Source organism: Somniosus microcephalus, chromosome 5 (assembly GCF_052327205.1).
Source record: "Somniosus microcephalus isolate GS21.2 chromosome 5, FLI_Smic_1.0, whole genome shotgun sequence".
Taxonomy (NCBI): domain Eukaryota; kingdom Metazoa; phylum Chordata; class Chondrichthyes; order Squaliformes; family Somniosidae; genus Somniosus; species Somniosus microcephalus.
The window spans coordinates 272,596,317-272,618,727 of record NC_140991.1 but is presented as its reverse complement, the minus strand read 5'-3'; the positions used below and the strand labels follow the sequence as shown (position 1 = coordinate 272,618,727).

At 45.0% G+C, this 22,411-nt stretch overlaps 1 protein-coding gene across 2 annotated transcripts in view; it reads right to left on the bottom strand.

Moving 5' to 3' along the window:
• eepd1 (endonuclease/exonuclease/phosphatase family domain containing 1) overlaps window positions 1–22,411 on the bottom strand; it is a 166,400-nt gene that overhangs the window by 64,242 nt on the left and 79,747 nt on the right. Inside the window, exons 3-4 of one of the 2 annotated variants that reach the window (XM_085988954.1) lie at window positions 5,825–5,876; window positions 4,623–4,679 (exon numbers count right to left, since the gene is read on the bottom strand). In XM_085988954.1, coding sequence (XP_085845080.1) covers window positions 4,623–4,679; window positions 5,825–5,876 — 109 coding nt within the window. The remainder of the gene's footprint in view (window positions 1–4,622; window positions 4,680–5,824; window positions 5,877–22,411) is intronic. The other variant, XM_085988955.1, reaches the window with a different exon arrangement.

Here is a 22,411-nt window from a genome sequence, read left to right as displayed (position 1 = left end):
CTGGACATTTTGTGGGTCACTCACAAAAACCAGGAGCACTGTCCCTTGTGAGCTCCTGAACACAATGGCCCAGAATTTGCTGGAGCAGGGCATCTCACGGCATCCACCATGAATTGGATTTTTTTTCCTCACCCTTCTAATTATTTTTGCGTCGCAAATTTCTGAAAGTGCGAATTCATAACGGCACGATGAGGGCAATGGGGCATTTGGGACCTTGGTGGACAACAGGTCCAATAGTCTATCTCCTTAACCAATTAAATTTAAGGATAGAGAAACAGCGTGGAACGACAGAAGGAAATAGGGTGAACTAGAGTCAAATTAGATACAAAGAGAGAAATAAAGTGTGGGAAAGAAAGATTGGATTAAGTGAAAGGGAAAAAAGAAAGGAAAAAGTAAGAAAAATTTAAAATTTTAACATCTAGGGACAATTTACTACCTGCAGGAGTGAAAATCCACAGTTTCAATTGTTCCCTTTCTGGCCTCCAAGGTTGAGTGGTATTGCAGGACCATAAATCACTCCATTACACCATGAAATTGCAGCCCTAATTTTCTGTGACGAGCTTAATACACGTTTACGTAGCTAATCTAGCAATTTCTTGACACTCATTGGGAGGTTGACAGCTAATGGCAAATCATCCAGCAATTTGTGACAATTCACAACTCACTCCGTATCTCTTCCTTGCCACAAATTGCTGGATCTTTTACACACTAATAACATTGCCCAGAAAATTCTAGGCTATTGTGTCAAGAGGCATTGATACGCTCAGAGACCTTCCCACTTTGTGTTGGACTAGGTGCAGTCTATCAATGCTATTTTCCCTTTCTTGCGAAGATGACATGGCTCCCTTATTTTCATGTGGCAATCTGCAGCAAACTCCAAATATCGTATTGGACTTCATCTCATTACACATATATAGCCAAAGTATTCCAGACATTTGCTACTAATATGAACCATATGAAACATTGCTGTTGCTTTTATCAGCTACTTGTGTCTTTAGACTGGTTCCTCCCAAATCACTGAAGATTGAGAGAAGGGGTTGACAGAGGGACAAACAGTTAAGTCCTAGGCATAAAATCTTAACTATATCTGAAACCCCGTCCACTAACGCCTCAAATTTTAAAATTCTCATCCTCGAGGTCAAATCCCTCCATGGCCTTGCCCCTCCCTATCTCTGTAACCTCCTCAAGCCCTAGCCCCCTCCAAGAACTCTACGTTCCTCCAACTTATTGAAACATATAAGATGCTGAGGGGGCTTGACAGGGTAGATGCAGGGAAGATGTTTCAACTCGTGGGGGAATCTAGAACTAGGGGGCATGGTTTCAGAATAAGGGGTCACCCATTTAAAACGGAGATGAGGAGGAATTTCCTCTGAGGGTCGTGAATCTTTGGAATTCTCTACCCCAGAGAGCTGTGGAGGCAGAGTCATTGAATATATTCAAAGCGGAGATAGCTACAGGGGAGTCAAGGGTTATGAGGAGCGGGCTGGAAAGTGGAGTTGAGGCCAAGATCAGATCAGCCATTATTCTTATTGAATGGCGGGGCAGGCTCGAGAGGCCGAATGGCCTACTCCTGTTCCTATTTCTTATGTTCTTAACTCTGGCCTCTTGTGCAACTCCCACTCCTTTGTCCCACTATTGGCAGCTGTGTCTTCAGCCATCTAGGCTCAAAACTCTGGAATTCCCTTCCTAAACCGCTCTGCCTCTCTTGACCCTTTTAAGGCCCTCCTTAAAACCTCTCTCTTTGACCTAGCTTTTAATCACCTGTCCTAATGTTTTTGGCTTGGTCTCAATTTTTGTCTGATTACGCTCCTGTGATGCATCTTGGAATGTTTTACTAGCTAAAAGTGCTACATAAATGCAAGTTGTTGTTAAAATGTTAAAAAAAACACCAAGAAAAGTTATACTTATTGACAACTCCCTCAGCCTCATGTCCATTTTCTTTCTCCTGAAGGTTCCGAATCATGTGGTAGGATTAAACATAGAAACATAGAAGATAGGAGCAGGAGTAGGCCATTCGGCCCTTCGAGCCTGCTCCGCCATTCAACAAGATCATGGCTGATCATCCAAACCCTAGCACCCGGTCCCTACACTGACAGCCATCCCACCCAAGCCCTATCCCCGTAACCCCACGTATTTAATCCCCCCTAACACTAAGGGTCAATTTTTATCATGGTCAATCAACCGAACCCGCACATCTTTGGACTGTGGGAGGAAACCGGAGCACCCGGAGGAAACCCACGCAAACACGGGGAGAATGTGCAAACTCCACACAGACAGTCACCCGAGGCCGGATTTGAACCCGGGTCCCTGGCGCTGTGAGGCAACAGTGCTAACCACTATGCCACACAAGGGCCAGCAGCCCTCCTATTCCTTAACCAAGTGTTCCTCACTTTATTTATACATGAGCCTAGACAGGGACTTGCAACAGGCTATTCAAGTGTGGGTGTTGGTGTGGAGGTATTACAACGGAGCCCAATCCTACTCTCTCCAGACATACATACATGTATATAGGCACACACACATTTTTCAGCAGGAGTAATTTGTTAGCGATGAGGAGTCAGAACCTTGACAGAGATTTCCCCTCCCTTGCCCAAGGAGCACTCCCACTACTGCTGCTGTCCTGGCTAAATCAGCGCAGAGCAGAGATCAGATCAGGGATCTTCTGGCGCTGTGCAATGTAGTCTCTACAGCATATGGTGCATTGATCCAATAAGCCCTCAGGATATCTCGTTATAGGTCTATTTTTAATGAGGAATGTATTAAATATTGAAAGAGTGTAAAAGTATATAAATGTACATTGATTAGGATAATTGAATGAGTAACACTGTCAATATATTGCTTTAAAAACTGTCAGCTGCATAGCATACACAGAATAAAAGCAGCATCAAAATGCTAATCAGATCCTGTGAGAAGAATTCAGAAGGTTAAATAATTAACTGCAAACAGGATTCTTCCTTTCCCTTCTTTGGATTCCTGCATCAAGAAATCTGCAAGTCCCTGACAGTTTTATATGTGTAGCTGACAGTTGGTTTGTTCAAGAACTTTAAATGCACCTATAATCAATGACAAGTTGATGCAGGTGAATTAGTGAAATATTAGTTGGTAAGCAGATGGTTAGTATAGGGGATACCATACATCAGACTGCAGGACAAGGTCATATCAAGGCGCTGGGAGCCTGGGTGCACCTGTGCACTTTGCGCATTGCAATAGACTATCTGCATTACAACCCAAAACCTTGCACTTTGTAACAGAGCCACACAGTAAATGTCCGATAACACGGCACAAAATGCAACGCTGATAAGGCCGAGGTCCATTATCTTTAATCATGTCACTGAAGTTTACTGGGTATATTTGTAGATACGTAAAGATTTTAATCAGGTTTGCTTTTGCAGAGCAGCTGGGAATAGCTTGTGTCCTATGCCACTGAAACAATCTCATCATTTCTTCTTCAGTTGTCTGAAGGCAAGTGTCTGCTTCAATGTCGAGCTACTTTATGGGGACATGCATTCAAGCTGGCCTTTTCAGGCAATTGCTTCCGTCCCACCTCCTCCTCTCTCCTCTCCCCCACCCCCCCCATTCATTACAAATAGGATGATGATGATCCTTGTACACTACAGCTGGGAAGCTAAACTGGTTTGAAATCAACAACTGCTTCAACTTAAAGGAACAATCTAAACTGAAAGCAGTGGTGTGTGTACTTCTTTCAAACATTGCACTAAAACCCATCATCAGCAGCTCTGGGAACATAAAAGCTAGCTCAGAAATAACATTATCAGAGTTTAGGTGGTGCAAAAAGTCCAGTGCTAGGTTTCTGCTCTTTCCTGGGAATATATGCAAACATGCTTCATTGACAAAATTCAATTCCAGGCCAAAGAAATAATTTGAGCTCCCAATGCAAAGAGAACATTAGAAGGAAGTGTTCAAACCCCTGTACACGGAATCCAGTTTCTCAAGTTAGGGAATCTATAGCCCAGAGGCATGAAAGTAGTGCACTCTGCATCATGCCTAGGATCCCATGCAACAATTTCTGAATGCCAAAATTTTTTTTGCTCGCAATTAAATATAAAACCCAAACCGCATTTAATTTGTGCCACGTAAGGTTTACGTGTGCAAATTGGCTAACTGCTTAAGCAGTACTTCAGTCTAAGTGCCACTGAGATGTACATTACATACTGAATATAGTGACGTACAAAATTGTCAATAAACCTGTAGCAATATCATGATACTCAAATCTTCAGTCTTATTGTCATCAGCAAATCATAGTGAACACAAAAATAAAACATACTTTAAAAAAAAATAAAACAGAATATGTAATAATAGACATTATCTGTTCGAGGTAATGGGACTTCCTGATCTGGCTTTCCGTAGCCCCAGCCCAGTGCTACTGCTGCTCTCATGGCCAGAGCTAACTAAGTGTTGGCTCTATTGGCTGTAAAGTACTTTGGGGTGTCCTGAGGTTGTGAAAGGTGCTATATAAATGCAAGACTTTCTTTTTTTAATCTTTCTATAAGTTGTGTTCTACACCAGAGAAGGAGGGTATAGTTACCACAATGGCTTCCACCACCACATCATCTCCAAGGTGGTCAGATTTAGTCAACATGCATGTACCCCCAACCACCAACCTGGAAGATCCATCCATAGGAGCATGCCCACTCTCCCCAAGGCAGGCAAAAACAGTTCTGTGTAGGGTCAAAAAAGAGGGCTTTGGAGACCTTGTCAAGTCACGAGACCTCCCATTCCCAAGAAAAGTAGATAATCAGCTGTAAAAATGGAGTCATGCCAGGGAAGTCAGGAAAACATGCAGAAATTCCCAACCTCCTCCGATTTACTGCCGACCACTAACTATGGTGATTTTCAGACAATATATGCCAGTTATATACCCAGGGTTCAACAACAACAAAAGTTGAATTTATATAGCGCTTTTAACATAGGGCAGATGAGAGGTAGGTTTTAAGGAGCACCTTAAAGGAGGAACGAGGTAGGGCGAAGAGGATTAGAGAGGGAATGCCAAAGCTTAGGGCCTTGGCAGCTGAAAGCACAGCCACCAATGGTGGACTGATTGAAATCAGGGTTGCTCAAGAGGCCAGAATTAGAGGAGCGGAGATATGGAGATATCGCGGAGGTTTGTGGGGCGGGAGGGGATTACAGAGATAGGGAGGGGCGAGGCCATGGAGGGATTTGAAAACAAGAAAGAGAATTTTTAAAAATCGAGGCGTTGCTCAACTGGGAGCCAACGTAGGTCAGCGAGCACAGGGGTGATGGGTGAATGGGACTTGGTGCAAGTTAGGACACGGGCTGTAGAGTTTTAAATGATCTCAAGTTTACAGAGGGTAGAACGTGGGAAGCTGGCCAGGAATGCATTGGAATAGTCAAGTTTAGAGGTAACAAAGGTACAGATGATGGTTTCAGCAGCAGATGAGCTGAGGCAGGGACGGAGTCAGGCGATGTTTTGGAGGTGAAAATAGGCGGTCATAGTGATCGCGTGGATATGTGGTCGGAAGCTCATCTCGGGGTCAAATACAACACCAAGGTTTCAAATAGTCTGGTTCAGCCTCAGAGTTTCCAGGGAGGATGGAGTCGGTGGCTAGGGAACAGAGTTTATGGTGGGAACTTGTGGCAATTCAGCTGATAAACACAAACCACTTCAGCTTCACTCTCATTATCTGTGACATTAACTGAACTGGCAGAAGAGTTAATGGTTGTCCACAAAAGACCAGTCATCCACTATCTGTCAGACACATTTATTGACCCGTTCTTTAAGGTTTTACAAACATTCGAAGGCAACAGGTTTTTTTTTTTTGGTTTTTTTTTAATAAATCTTTACCTTTTCCAGAGCTTCCCGATCAATAATTTCTTGCAGAGCCAACAACTTGATGCTGGAAAACAGGAAAGGCAATACCTCAGTAAATGAATTTCACTCATCTAGCACAACACTTGCATACTCAAGACATTTATTCACGTATTTTTGTGGTTTCAAAGATTCATCAAGTCACCCCACATGAAATCTTTAGAAAAGAAGACAGTGGAATTACTTCCCACAGGAACTTCCAGGCTGTTTGTTTACTTTTTTGGACAAAGTCACAATTGCACACCTTCGTTGGGAAAGTTTCAACAAACAGTAGACCAAAAGCATTGCCAAACTTGCCCCATTGAAAGTACAACCTTAATTTTGCCCTTGGTGAAACTGTCACAGGTAGCAAGCTATATCTAATGTCTATTTTAACAGAGGATTACAGAAGACCTGGGAAATTAAAAAACTGAAGATACGTTCTAGATAGAATTAGGAGAATGCCACAAAATCTCATCCTTTGCAAAATCATGCTAACTGTGGTTACATCACAGTATATTCCAACATGGCGCAAGAGTGTTTAAAATTGAAAATGAGCTCTCCCACATCCTGTTCTCCTCCAACATCCACACTTCCAGCAGAGGTTTCTGGATAACAAATCAGAAATGAGTACCGTGGCTAATTTTCCCCCAACCCAGAATGCCGAGGCCAGTGATAACATTGCTGCCCCAGTCGAGATCAGTACAGACTGGGGATTGAACCAGAGATTTTTCTCATCCACGAGTCTCAGCTACACACTGCCTTAACTGTCACAAGAGACTAAGGGCTCGATTTTCCAAGCCCCGAAGAGGCGGGTTTGGAGGCGGGAGTGGTGGGAAAATTGCAGAATCGCGGGGCAGGAACCCATCCCGCCCCCGTGCCAATGTCCCAGGGGGCGGGTACCCGACCTGTGCTGGGAGCCGCCTCCCCGAGGCAGGAATGGGATTAGTGCCAATTAACTGCCTGTTAACAGGTAGTTAACAGGCAGTTTTTTGCCTAATCCCTATTTTTAGCCCTGAAGTGTGGGCTGTCGGACGGCTCCGAACCACACCAAGTTAGCGAGGCGGACTGTCGGTCTGCAGGGGTCGAGGTGTCCTTTGTGCAGGTGAGTGATGGGTGCATGTGTGCAGAGGTAAGTGTGTGAGGTAAGTGTAAAGTGTTTTAATAAGTTTTACTTACCTTTACTTTCTCCTGCAGGCTTCCTTCCTTCAGTTCTCGGGAGTCCCTCAGTTCATCGGCACAGAAAGCAGAATGGCCGCTGAACTGTCAAAAGCTGCAGCCTCTGCTTTCTGGTCTGGAGAGCTCTCTAACTGAGTCGGAGTAGAAGGACTCAAGTTAGAAGACAGATGGTCAGTGTTTGACAGCTTCACAGAGCTGTCAAACGCTGTTTTTTCATCTGTCAAAAGCTCTTGACAGATGAAATGTCAATCGCTGACGTCACCAGTAACCAGGTGTCCCTTAATTGGCCTGCTGAGCCCGCTGGGCAGGCTTAACAAGGTCAATCAAGGGAAAATAGCGTGGGTTGGCCACAAGTCGATGGAGGCGGGACTACAACTCAAAGTTCTTTTTTCAAAGTTCTGCTTCAATGGACGCTGACTATGTCCTGCTTATGATTTACTGGTCTTAAGACTGAAACTCTCCAGTAGTCAACACAATGGCAGATTTCCCCTTGTCCCAGAAGGCAATCACATTTCGTTCACTTTACAGTGCCAGCTGGCAAGAGTTCAACTCATTACTGGTTTTTTTTGTACGTAGTTCACTCCAACAATTTGAGGGCGTCTTAAATATTTACACTAATGTAATTTGTGAAAGTATAAACTAATGTACACTCAGATTCAGCTATTAAAATGTTCCCCGTTTGCTTTCATATACAAGATACTTCTTCTTATCGTGCCCACGGACAGGCTATACATATCCCAGCCAGAACTGGACACATTTTTGCGCCTTGTTGTTGAATTCGGCATTGCAGGAGATGTTGCATAGTCTGTGCCTCAGTTCCACATTCACAAGTTGTCGGGCTGGTTGAATATCCCCATTTGCTTAGTGACACCTTTGAGCAACCTACACCGGTCCCAAGTCTGTTAAGGCACTTCCAGGTTGCCCAGTTGCAATTAGCTCCTGGGGGGAAGGCTTTCATCAAGTAAAATTTCCATCGCTGGGGGTTGATCAAGACTGGCGAGCCGGTCTTTCCACAAGGCGATGCGGGCTTCAGATGAGGTTGATTGTAATGGAACAACACTGTTCATGAAGCTCTTTCTTGACTTTAGGCGGCTGGGTGTAGGTGTATGACAATGCAGAGGGTGTCTCTCATCTGATGTTTGATGGAGTCGCTCTTTCTTGCTGGCTACCGTTCTTCTTATATCAGGGGGAGCGATACCCGCCAGGATATATAGGCTGTTGGTGTTTGTTGGTTTTAAGCAACTTGTGCTAAATCGGCAGCTTGCATTCAGAATGGCATCCATCTTCTTGGCATGAGTAGACCTTTCCCATGCAGGGCAGGCGTATTTGGCAGTGGAATAGCAAAGAGCAAGTGCACTGGTTCGCAATGTTTTCGGGCTTGTTCCCCATCTTGTGTTAGTGAGCTTATTCAGGATGTTGTTTCGTACGCTCATTTTTGCCTTTGTCTTCTCGATGTGGTTCTTGAAGGTGAAGCATCGGTCAAGGGTGACTCCGAAGTAGATAGGGTGCTCTCAATGCGTCAGTGTTGCTCCACACCAGGTTACTTTCAGCTGGCATCTGGCTTCACGGTTTCTGAGGTGGAATGCACAAACTTGCGTCTTTGATGGGTTTGCGCGAAGGTGGTTTTCTTCATAGTAGGATTTTAGTCCCTCCAAGGCCTCAGAAAGCGTTTTCTCCACGGTGTTAAAAATCAGTGCTTTGGGCAGTGACACATAAGTCATCAGCATATATAAAAAGGTGTGTAACACCGTCTATAGGCTGGTCATTCATGTAGATGTTGTACAGCAGCGGTGCAAGCACGCTTCCGAGGAAGACCATTCTTCTGAATACGCCACCTGCTGCGCTTCCCACCTAGCTCAACATAGAACCGGCGATTCTGAAGCATGCTTTCTAACAGCTCTGTTAAGTGAATCTCTTTTGTCATCTCTAGAATCTTGCAAAGGAGATGTCTATGGTTCACTGTATCGTATGCTGCTGACAGGTCTACAAAAACAGCACCTGTTACCATCCCTTGCTCAAAACCATCTTCGATGTGTTGTGTGAGGTTGAGCAGTTGGCTTGTTGTTGATTTGCCGGGGCGGAAACCTGCTTGTTCTGGAATGATCTTCTCATCTACAGTTGGTGCTATCCTATTGAGTATCAGGCGTTCTAACAGCTTATAGGTGTGGCAAAGCAATGAAATTGGCCGAAAACTCTTAGGATCTGAGGGATCTTTTCCAGGCTTTAATAGTGCTATTACATGTGCCTTCTGCCAGATATTAGGTAGCTTGTGTGTTGCCAGACAGTGGTTGAACAATTATAGGAGCCATTTCAAGTCAAAATCAAAACAAAATCAAATCAACTTTTATTGTCATTGTTAGTGCACAAGTGCAGTACAACGAAATATAGGCTTGCGGCTCCCGAGAGTGTACATTTAGATTAAGACATTTAAACATTCAACATACATTTGGCTTGTAATACATTAACATAAACATAACCATAATAAAGTGCATTGGCAGATGTGCAGGCTTTAGAGTTTATTTGTGGAGTTCAGTAGGATGACAGCCCTGGGAAAGAAGCTGTTCCTAAATCTGGTCGTACGGGTGCGAATGCATCTGTAGCGTCTCCCAGATGGCAGGAGGGCGAACAGACTGTGGCTGGGGTGGGTAGGGTCTTTGATGATGGACCGTGACCTCCGTAAACAGCGTTTCTGGTAATATGTGCTCTATGGTCGGTAGCCGGGTCCAAAATGCTTTATCTGCTCCGTTGCTATGTTGTCAAGACCAATTGCTTTCCTGTGTTTTAGATTAGATATACCAGTTTCCAGCTCTTCCATGGTGAATGGTCTAGTGAAGCCAGGATCATCGCTGTACTTCTTCCTATCTAGTTGTGCTCTTGGTTGTTTCTTGTTGATTTTTCCATTTAGGAGCAACTGGTGTGCAACTTGGTTAGCAGACACATTTGGATGTTGGGCAGCTTTCTTGGGATCACCTCCAAGTTTGCGTATAAGAGACCATGCCTTCTTGCTGTTTTTTGTAAGATCTGTTGTCTCTATCAAGGTGTTCCAGGTGTTTTGACGTTCTTGAGAGATACTTAACATCACCCTCGCACCGGTAGATATTGTTTCCTCTGAGAAGGGGTCAGATTCAAACATTGAGACATACTCCCAGTAGAGTTCAGATACTAAGGATATCAAACAAAAGTATAATGCTTTGGAGATAGATGTTGGTCTGACAACTGACAACCACAAAATTTAAAAAATAGGTCTATAGCTCCTTAGCAACATAGACTTGTTTATGAAAAAATTAGCAAATCTGAGGATGTTTTATTTAAACAAATGCCTTTAGATAAAGTACATGGTAAATTTTTTCTGCTGCCTTTTATCCAAAGAGCTTCAAAGAACTTAACAAATATTAAACAAGTTGTCCACTATTGGGGGGAAATAGCTCTTTTAAATTGCCAAGTTTAGCCAGAATTATAGGAGGCACCAGAGTACAAAAGGCTAGATTACCTACTGATGAGACTGGGCTTCCTCACTGTTTGAGACTAGTTTAACCACCTCCTTCCCCAATATTCAAATCTTCTTCTTCTTAGGCAGTCCCTCAGAACCGAAGATGACTTGCTTCCATATTAAAAATGAGTTCTCAGGTGACTGATGATTCCAATGCGGGACCTACAGTCTCTGTCACAGGTGGGGCAGACAGTGGTTGAAGGGGCGGGTGGGTGCTTGGGTTGACGTGCGCTCCTTCCACTGTTTGCGCTTGGCTTCCGCTTGCTCCTGGCGAAGAGACTCAAGGTATTTGGCGCCTTCCCAGATGCTTCTCCTCCACTTTGTACGGTCTTGGGCCAGGGATTCCCAAGTGTCGGTGGAGATGTTGCACTTTTTCCAAGGAGGCTTCGAGGGTGTCCTTGAAGCGTTTCCCTCTGCCCACCTGGGGCTCTGTTGCCGTGTCGGAGCTCAGAGTAGAGCGCTTGTTTTGGGAGTCTCGTATCGGGCATGCGGACGATGTGGCCCGTCCATCAGAGCTGATCAAGCGTGGTCAAAGCTTCAATGCTGGGGATGTTGGCCTGAGCAAGAACACGGACGTTGGTGCGCCTATCCTGCCAATGGATTTACAGGATCTTGCGGAGGCAGCGCTGGTGGTACCTCTCCAGTGCTTTGAGGTGCCTGCTGTACATGGTCCATGTCTCTGAGGCATGCAGGAGGGCGAGTATTACTACTGCTCTGCAGACCATGAGCTTGGTGCCGGGTTTGAGGTTCTGGTCTTCAAACACACTCTTCCTCAGGCGACCGAAAGCTGCACTGGCACACTGAAGGTGGTGTTGGACTTGGTCATTGACGTCTGCCCTTGTTGACAGTAGGCTCCAGAGGTATGGCAAGTGGTCCACGTTGTCCAAGGCCTTGTCATGGATTTTGATAATCGGGGGGGGGCAGTACTGTGTGGTGGGGGCAGGCTGGTAGAGGACCTTTGTCTTACGGAGGTTTAGTGCAATGCCTATGCTCTCGTACACTTTGGTGAAGGTGTTAATGATGGTTTGGAGTTCGACCTCAGTGTGCGCAGACGCAAGCGTCATCTGCATACTGTAATTCGACAACAGAGGAAGGGACGACCTTGGATCTGGACTGGAGGTGACGGAGGTTGAACAGTTTCCCGTTTGTTCTGTAAATTAACTCCACTCCAGCGGGGAGCTTACTGAGGGTGAGATGAGCATTGCCGCAAGTAAGATCGAGATGAGGGGAACAGATAGGCGTTTCTGTGGCCGCAAACGTGACTCCAGGATGGTTTGTTGCCTCCCTGGGGCCAGGGTCTGGGATGTCACTGAGCGGCTACAGGGCATTCTTAAGGGGGAGGGTGAGCAGGCAGAGGTCGTGGTCCACATTGGGGCCAACGACATAGGAAGGAAGGGGGATGAGGTCCTGCATCAAGAATTTAGTGAGCTAGGTAACAGATTAAAGAGCAGGACCTCGAAGGTTGTAATCTCTGGATTACTCCCAGTGCCACGTGCTAGTAAGTATAGGAATGGGAGGATAGAGCAGGTGAATGCGTGGCTAAAGAGTTGGTGTAGGGGGGAGGGTTTTACTTTCCTGGATCACTGGGCCTGCTTCTGGGAAAGGTGGGACTTGTACAAGTCGGACGGGTTGCACCTGAACCAGAGCGGGACAAATATCCTTGCGGGGAGGTTTGCTAGCACTGTTGGGGGGGGGTTTAAATTAACTTGGCAGGGGGATGGGATACAGAGGGGAGCTGAAATAGAGGGTGATGTGCTGCCAATTAGAGAAAAAAAGTCAGCTTGGTAGACAGGGCAAATATATAAGGGCAAGGCTGGATGGCATCTATTTTAATGCAAGGAGTCTTGCAAATAAGGTGGATGAACTGAAGGTGTTGATAAACACATGGGAGTATGATATTGTTGCTATCACGGAGACATGGTTGAGGGAGGGGCAAGACTGGCAGCTCAATATTCCGGGGTACAGAATCTTCAGGCGAGACAGAGGGGGAGGTATAAGAGGAGGGGGTGTCGCAATATTAATTAAGGAGTCAATTACTGCAGTAAGGAGGGATGATATATTAGCAGGTTCCTCTAATGAGGCCATATGGGTGGAGCTTAAAAACAAAAAGGGGGCAAGCACTTTGCTGGGAGTGTACTATAGGCCTCCAAACAGTCAGGGGGAGATAGAGGAACAGATATGTAGGCAAATCTCCGAGAAATGTGCAAATAATAGGGTAATAATAATGGGGGATTTCAACTTCCCCAATATTAACTGGGATAGTCAGAGTGTGAAAGGCTCAGAGGGTGTAGAATTCTTAAAGTGCATCCAGGAGAGCTTTTTGAGCCAGCATGTAGAAAGTCCTACAAGAGAGGGGGCGGTACTGGACCTAATTCTAGGGAATGTGGCCGGCCAAGTGGAAAAAGTGCTAGTAGGTGAGCACTTTGGTGGCAGTGACCATAATATGGTGAGATTTAAGGTGGTCATGGAAAAGGACAGGGATGGGCCGGAAATAAAGGCTCTAAATTGGGGGAAGGCCGATTTTAATAGGATAAGGCAGGATCTGGCCAAAATGGACTGGGATCAGCTACTTGTAGGAAAATCCACATCGGAGCAATGGGAGGCTTTCAGAAGGGAGATTGAGATCATACAATGGCAACATGTTCCCGTAAAGGTCAAGAGTGGTTCCAAAAACCACAGGGAACCTTGGATGTCAGGGGATATACGAGAATGGATTAGGAAAAAGAGGGCTTTTGGTAGATACAAAAGGCTAAAGACAGAGGAAGCCCTAGAGGAGTACAAAAAGTGCAGGGGGATACTTAAAAAAGAAATTAGGAGATCAAGGAGGGGCCATGAAATAACACTGGCGAGCAAAATAAAGGAAAATCCCAAGATGTTTTATAAGTATATTAAGGGTAAGAGGATAACCAGGGGAAAAAAATAGGGCCCATTAGGGACAAAAGTGGCAATGTGTGTGTGGAGCCGGAAGATGTAGGAGGGGTTCTAAATGAATTTTTTGCATCTGTCTTCACTATGGAGAAGGACAATATAGACATAGAAATAGGGCGGGGGGACTGCGATATGCTCGAACATATTAACATCGAGAGGGAGGAGGTATTGGCGGTTTTAGCTGGCCAAAAAATGGATAAATCCCCAGGCCCGGATGAAATGTATCCCAGGCTGCTGTGTGAGGCAAAGGAAGAGATTGCGGGGGCTCTAACACACATATTCAGGACCTCTCTGGCCACAGGGGATGTGCCAGAGGACTGGAGAACCGCTAATGTAGTACCATTATTCGAGAAGGGTAGTAGGGAAAAACCGGGGAACTACAGGCCAGTGAGCCTAACATCAGTGGTAAGAAAATTATTGGAAAAAATTCTGAGGGACAAAATTTGTCTCCACTTGGAGAGGCAAGGATTAATCAGGGATAGTCAACATGGCTTTGTCAAGGGAAGATCATGTCTGACTAATTTGATTGAATTTTTTGAGGGGGTGACTAGGTGTGTGGATGAGGGTAACGCAGTGGATGTGGTATACATGGATTTCAGTAAGGCCTTCGATAAAGTCCCGCACAGGAGACTGGTCAAGAAGGTAAGAGCCCATGGAATCCAGGGTGCCTTGGCACATTGGATACAAAACTGGCTTAGTGGCAGAAGGCAGAGGGTGATGGTCGAAGGTTGTTTTTGTGACTGGAAGCCTGTGGCCAGTGGGGTACCACAGGGATCGGTGCTGGGTCCCTTGCCGTTTGTGGTCTACATTAATGACTTGGATATGAATGTAAAAGGTATGATCAGTAAGTTCGCGGATGATACAAAAATTGGTAGGGTGGTGAATAGCGAGGAGGGTAGCCTCAGTCTGCAGGAGGATATAGATGGGTTGGTCAGATGGGCGGAACAGTGGCAAATGGAATTTAACCCGGAAAAGTGCGAGGTGCATTTGGGGGGACTAACAAGGCAAGGGAATACACAATGAATGGAAAGACCCTAGGCAAGACGGAGGGTCAGAGGGATCTGGGTGTGCAAGTACACAGATCCCTGAAGGCGGCGGAACAGGTGGATAAGGTGGTAAAAAAGGCATATGGGATACTTATATTCAATGCCTCGGCTAATGAAGGCAAGAGCAAGGAGGTTATGATGGAGCTGTATAAAACACTGGTTAGGCCACAGCTGGAATACTGTGTGCAGTTCTGGTCGCCACACTACAGGAAGGATGTGATCGCGTTAGAGAGGGTGCAGAGGAGGTTCACCAGGATGTTACCAGGGCTGGAGCGCTTCAGCTATGAAGAGAGACTGGGCAGATTGGGTTTGTTTTCCTTGGAGCAGAGGAGGCTGAGGGGGGACATGATTGAGGTGTACAAAATTATGAGGGGCATAGATAGGATGGATGCTGAGGAGCTTTTTCCCTTAGTAGAGGGGTCAATAACTAGGGGGCATAGATTCAAGGTAAAGGGCGGGAGGTTTAGAGGGGATTTGAGAAAGAACTTTTTCACCCAGAGGGTGGTTGGAGTCTGGAACTCACTGCCTGAAAGGGTTGTGGAGGCAGAAACCCTCACAACATTTAAGAAGCATTTGGATGAGCACTTGAAATGCCATAACATACAAGGCTACGGACCAAATGCTGGAATATGGGATTAGATTAGACAGGGCTTGATGGCCGGTGCGGACACGATGGGCCAAAGGGCCTCTATCCGTGCTGTATTACTCTATGACTCTATGAGCGTTGGTGCGATGAGGTTGATAAGGCCATCCGACAACTGAAGAACAACAAGGCCTCAGGAGCAGATGGAATCCCTGCCAAGGCGCCAAAGCATGGCTGGCGCGAATTCATGAACTAATTTCTCTTATCTGGAAGGAGGAGAGCATGCCAGGTGATCTCAGACGCCGTAATTGTGACCATCTTCAAGAAAGGTGACAAGTCCGATTGCGGTAATTACAGAGGAGTTTCGCTGTAATCTGCCACAGGGAAAGTCATCACAAGAATCCTCCTCAATCGCCTTCTCCCAGTGGCTGAAGAGCTCCTCCCAGAGTCGCAATGCAGATTCCGCCCACTAAGGGGCGCAATGGACATGATCTTCACCGCGCGCCAATTGCAAGAGAAATGCAGGGAACAGCACCAACCATTGTACATGGTGGTCTTTGATCTCACAAAGGCCTTCGACACTGTCAACCATGAGGGATTATGGAGTGTCCTCCTCAAATTCGGCTGCCCTCAAAAGTTTGTCACCATCTTCCGCCTACTTCACGACGACATGCAAGCCGTGATCCTGACCAACGGTTCCACCACAGACCCAATTCATGTAATGACCGGGGTCAAGCAAGGCTGTGTCATCGCACCAACGCTCTTCTCAATCTATTCAAATAGGATATTGCCGTCCTCTCATTTGGAAGGGGAATCAACCAGGAACCGTGTTCCTTTTTTAAAAAACTGTTCTAATTAAATTACTAAACACCAGAATGTTCTAGAACCTGGACTGATGACAGTAACACCGGCAGTCAATTAATCAGAATAAATAAGGAGGCAGCTTTCCTGTACCTGCAGGAGATCCCTTCTGTCTCTTTCCCTCCCCTTACCCCACCCCCACAATCTATCTGAAAAAAACTACACCTGCATCTGGAAGGGGGGAAATGCCTTAGGATTTAGGGCTGTTAGACGATAATGCCAAGTTAAGAAACTGCTTTGGCCAAAGGCAAAACTACTTTCACTTCCACCTGTGGCAGTGTTTGGACCATCAACTTAAGAGTTGATGTCACAACTGAAAGAAACGCTATGACAACCATCAAAACGAAACCAAACACAAGGCTCCCAACAGCTGACCGCAATGCTCTCACTCTTCCTCCGCCAGCTTAATCATGCACTCCCTCCACCATTGGCTGTAACGTAGCTGCAGTGTGTACTATCTACAAGAGCAGGATGCACTGCAGAATCTAACTAAGGCTTCTTCGGCAGCACCTCCCAAACCCGCAACAACCACCACCTAGAAGGACACGGACAGCAGATGCATGGGAACAGCATCACCGCCAAGTTCCCGACTTGGACATGTATCCTGACGTGGCCATGTATCGATGTTCCTTCATAGTCGCTGGGCCAAAATCCTGGAACTCCTAACCGAACAGCATTGCGGGAGCACCTTCACCACACGGACTGCAGCAGTTCAAGAAGAAGTCCCACCAACACTTGCCTCCGCGAAGGTAAGTAGGGCAATAAATGTCAGCCTTGCCAACGACACCCACATTCCAAAAATGAATTTAAAAAAAGAAAAAGTCATAAAAAGGGGAATGTAACACATGAACTTGAACTATCTATCATCATAGATATATTCCATGTACAACACATAACGAAGACCAAACAAGTTGCTTCAACACGGACTCACATTGCTCCATGTGCAAGTACAGTCATGCTGCGAAACATAGATAGATCAATGCATCCCTCCTGTAAGCACCAATCAAAATGTAATGTATTCATAAAATATATGTAAATGTATAACAGCTTTAAGATGTGTGGATGTACTTTGAGAATTCAACTTAAAAATAATCACTCCTCTGACCCATCAAGAGCACTGCCACCAGATCATCATCAGGTTAGTGCTACATATCAAGCAAACACTTTTAGAAATACTCAGTGCTAATTTTCACTCTGCAAACCATTAGAGCGTTAGTGTGCGCGCCAGTGGATTCCCCAACACTTCTGAAGGCTCGTGCGCACCTTCCTGTTTCCTACATCTGTGTTGACGCTGAGATCACAGACCACGCACATGGTTGCTTGGGAGAACAACTGCAGTCCCAGTCCTGTGAAAGTCTGCACAAGCGCTGACAGAAAAAGAAAAGTGCAACAGCAGCAATATGCCAACAGCTCACAGGCAGTCACATGCCATGGGCTCAGCTGATGGTCCTCAAAAGCTGTAACAAATGCAAAAGGTTTCTGTTTTTTGTGTCTTGTTAGGCTGTCAGCTGGTTAGGTGCATGTATGGAATATAATAAACAGATTATCTGTCCATTATCTCATTGCTGTTTATGGGACCTTGCTGTGCACAAATTGTCTGCCATGTTTCCTACATTACACAGTGACTACACTTCAAAAATATTTCATTGGCTGTGAAACACTTTGGGACATACTGAGGTGACGAAAGGCACTATAAAAAGGCAAGACTTTCTTTCATGATATACAGTTCAAGAAAAGATCAGCAGGAATCTTTCACACAGCAGTGTTCACACGGGAACAAATTGAAGACAATTGAGAACTAGACTGTGCGATGATGTTCAAAAATAAACACGCCTCATGCAAGCTGTGCGCGTAAATTACCCGATAACTGTATACTCTAATGCGTTGCCTGACGGACATTGTGGTTTTTAAGCTCACAAAAAAATCTGTGATTTAGCAAATAAAGAACTGTGTCAAAGGCAAACTGTACTTCTAGCAGAGGTTCAAAATCACACTCCCAACAGCATCTTCCCGACATTGATTACTGAAATGAAGCCCTAGTTTGCACTGGCCTGTGCAAGGATCACATGGGAACTTCTCCAAATACAGCACTTTAACCCACATACCTGCACTGAGCTTACAATCTTCAAAGAACTCTCAATTAATAAAAAGCTAACTGAAAGAACCAGTGCAAAATGAAGATAGAAAGTGACAAAGAAACATTTCATATTTATACCCTCTAAATTCAACAGTGGATACCTTTAATTGCTTACACCTGTTAGTGGTTTACTCCTGGTATGTACACACTGTACCGTGCCTACAGCCCAGATAACAGAAGGCGGCCACTGTTGATAATTATGCCAGAAAATTGCTAAAATACCAGTAAAAGCAAGACAACAGTGCAAGATGTTATTTAGGTAAAATTGGCCACGATATTTTTGGGTTCTTTCACTCCAGATATTTTTGTCTTCAGTGTTTCAGACTATACTTGGAGGTGAGCTGCAGCTTCCGAGAGAGTGTTTTCACTTGCCCTGATATCTAGGTAAAAGTCATAACATGCCCAGCTAATTAACAGGGAATCCTTCGGAGACCATTTCAGCAACTGGCTCTACCCCAAGCCTCCATGAGATCTAGTGCTCTTTGCCTTCATATGAAAAACACTGTACTAGACTTGGTTTTGGGCTTTAACTGCTCAACTGTAGTTAATTAAACTACAAGAACAAGCAATTAGCAGCAGTAGCTCTACACATATTTTTACAGTAGTTAAGCTTAGTTAATCCTCACAACAATACCTCCACACCACCGCCCCCCCCCCCGCAACACACCAGAGTAATTCCCGTGTTAAACTCAAGATACAAGTCATTTTCCTTTTTTTTCGCAGTTTACAGAAACTATCTGGCTTGTCTCTGAAGGTTCCAGATAAGAGTCACAGATTTGAAAAAGACAAGCAAATACAGTCCCCACCACTTGTGGCGGGCATAATGGTGGCAACACAATTGTCCTGCTGGAAGTGGTGGACGGTGTATAAAAATTTTTTAAAAGGAGAGAATTTTCATCCACGGTCTCTCCGCTTCCCGCTCTGTCCAAGTGCCATTATTCACCCTGCAGTAATGAACGACAATCATCAGTTTTAAGGCTCTGACAATATTGATTATTTTACAATTCACCGTCAGTTCATCCTCTGCAACTTAAGTTCAAGATTAAAGCACTGGAACTGTTTCAGAGGTGGTCAGACTGACTGTGATGGACGGAAAGCGCCTGTAGGAGGAAGAGTTAAACGGGCCAAATCCACGGTTTCACCTTTGTCACTGGTTTTGTAAGCAGCGATTGCAGGAGTTCTAGCGGGTGGGGGGGGGGCGGTGTGACTGAAGGCGGTGAGGGACTTAAGGCAGGTAATCGCACAGCGGAGGTGCGAACAGCTGCTTGAGCTGCCAGAAATAGTCAGCGCGCTTCATACGGTTTAAGCAGCGCCTTTGTAATTGATGCCTCTGGTAACGGTAAATGGCCAGCGCCATTCGCCCGATATAGGCGGCTGTGAGTGATAAGTGTGGACGGTGTAACTGGTGGGGACTCTTAATACCATTGAAAAATATTAAGACTAACCACTTGCATATAATTACAGCAGATTAGCTACCAACAACTTTGTGCATTGAGTGCTGCTGGAGTTTTGGTAAGTGTATTTTGTGAATTTTAGTGTGTTAAAAAGTCAATTATTTGAAGTAAGTTTAATTTTTTAAGGGTATATTAAATTATTGCGCAGTTTAAACCCGAAGTAGAATCTGGGTATAAAAGGGGCGTGGCTAGTGTGGTGCACGGAGTGCTTTGCGCATTGAGTGCTGCTGGAGTTTTGGTAAGTGGGAGAGTTCGGGCAAGTGGGAGGTGAGGGTGTGTTTTTTGCTCTGTTTTTCCCCCCACTCCCAGGCTTAGACAGCACTGCGGAAGCGGAGCAGCGAGACGAGTCAACCAAATAGGCCCCAGACAGTATTCAAGGAGGAGGTTGGTGATCAGCTGGTTGGTTGGTTTTCTTCCTTCTCTTCTCTTTTATACCTTTAAGTTGGTAAGTCCTATTGAATAGTGGTGTGATATTATCATATATATCCGGGCAGGGTCTTCATAACTAATAATAAGAAATTTAATTAATTATATAGAATGCAGCAGGTGATGTGTTACTGTTGAGAGATGTGGGAGCCGGTGAACCCCATTGAGGCTCACGGTGATTACATCTGGGACAAGTGTTTGCTGCTAGAGGAACTCAAGTTCCATGTTATGGAGCTTGAGACCGAGCTTCAGACACTGCGACACATCAGGGAGGGGGAGAAGTTCCTGGACTCTGTTTCAGGAGATGGTCACACCTATGAAGTTAATTACTGCAGATGTAGTCCGTGGTCAGGGACAGGACGGTGTGACTACGAGTGAGGAAGGTACAGGGATCCAGGATGTAGTGTTGAAGGAGACGCAGCCCTTGCTCTTGTCCAGCAGGATCGAGGTTCTTACTCCCTGTGAGGGCGGGAGCGGGGACTGCAGGGAGGATAAGCAACCTGGCCACAGCACCGTGGTACAGGGGGCCATTCAAGTGGAGGGAGTAAAAAGAAATGTTGTAGTGGTAGGGGATAGTATCATTAGGGGGATAGATAGGGTTCTCTGCAGTCAAGAGCGGGAGTCCCGAAGGCTGTGTTGCCTGCCCGCTGCCAGGGTTAAGGACATCTCTTCTGGGCTGGAAAGAAACTTGGAGTGGGAGGGGGAGGATCCAGTTGTCGTGGTCCATGTTGGTACAAACGACATAGATAGGACAAGGAAGACAGTTCTGTTAAAGGAGTATGAGCAGCTAGGGGTCAAATTAAAAAACAGAACCTCAAGGGTAATAATCTCTGGGTTATTACCTGAGCCACGAGCGAATTTGGCTAGGATAAATAAAATTAAAGAGTTAAATGCGTGGCTCAAAGACTGGTGTGGGAGAAATGGGTTTTGCTTCTTGGGACACTGGCACCAGTACTGGGACAGGAGGGAGCTGTTCCGTTGGGACGGACTCCACTTGGCCAGTGCTGGGACTAGAGTCCTGGCGAATCATATAACTAGGGCTGTAGAGAGGGCTTTAAACTAATTAGTGGGGGGGAGGTTTCTCGGGAGCAAATAATAGAAATGACAACAGAGAAGGTCATAGACTTAGGTAGCAGTGGGGGAATTAAAAAACAGAACGTGTCAGGAAGGGACAGAAGGTATGGAGTAAAAAGTAAAGTACTAAAAAGGGAAAAAACAGGAACTAAGTGTTACAAAACATATTTGAAAGTTCTTTATCTGAATGTACGTAGCATTCGTAACATAATGAATGAGTTAACGGCACAAATAACGACATATGGGTATGATCTTGTGGCCATTACAGAAACATGGCTGCAGGGTGACCATGACTGGGAATTAAACATACCAGGTTATTTAACAATCAGGAAGGACAGACAGGAAGGGAGAGGAGGTGGGGTGGCTATGTTAATAAAGGAAGGAATCACTATAATAGAGAAATGATATTGGGTCAAAGGAGCAGGATAGTGAAACAGTTTGGGTGGAGATAAGGAATAAGGGGAAAAAAACACTAGTGGGTGTAGTCTATAGGCCTCCGAACAGTTGCAACTCTGTTGGACGGAGTATTAATCAGGAAATAGTTGAGGCTTGTAATAAGGGAACAGCTATAATTATGGGGGATTTCAATTATCATATTAACTGGACAAATCAAATTGGGCAGAGCAGCCTTGAGGATGAGTTCATTGAGTGTATTAGGGATGGGTTTCTTGAGCAGTATGTAACTGAACCGACCAGGGGGCAAGCAACCTTAGATTTGGTCCTGTGTAATAAGACAGGATTAATTAAAAATGTCCAAGTAAAGGATCCCCTTGGAATGAGTGACCATAACATGGTTGAATTCCATATTCAATTAGAGGGTGAGAAGGTTGGATCTCAAACAAGCGTGCTGAGCTTGAATAAAGGAGACTATGAAGGTATGAGAGCGGAATTGAGTAGAGTGGACTGGGAAAATAGATTAAAGGGTAAGACGGTACATGATCAGTGGTGTACATTTAAGGAGTTATTTTACAACTTCCAAAAAAAATATATTCCACTGAGGAAAAAAAGGTGTAAAAGAAAAGATAGCCATCCGTGGCTAAGTAAAGTAATTAAGGATAGTATCCGACTAAAAACAAGGGCATATAAGGTAGCCAAATCTAGTGGGAGGATGGAAGATTGGGAAGTCTTTAAAAGACAGCAAAAAATAACTAAAAGATTGATTAAGAAAGCGAAGATAGATTATGAAAGTAAATTAGCAAAAAATATAAAAACAGACAGTAAAAGTTTCTATAGTTATATAAAAAGAAAAAGGGTGGCTAAAGTAAATCTTGGTCCCTTAGAGGATGAGACCGGGAAATTAATGGTGGGAAACATGGAGATGGCAAAAACGCTGAACAATTATTTTGTATCAGTCTTTACAGTAGAGGACACTAAGAATATCCCAACACTGGACAAACAGGGGGCTC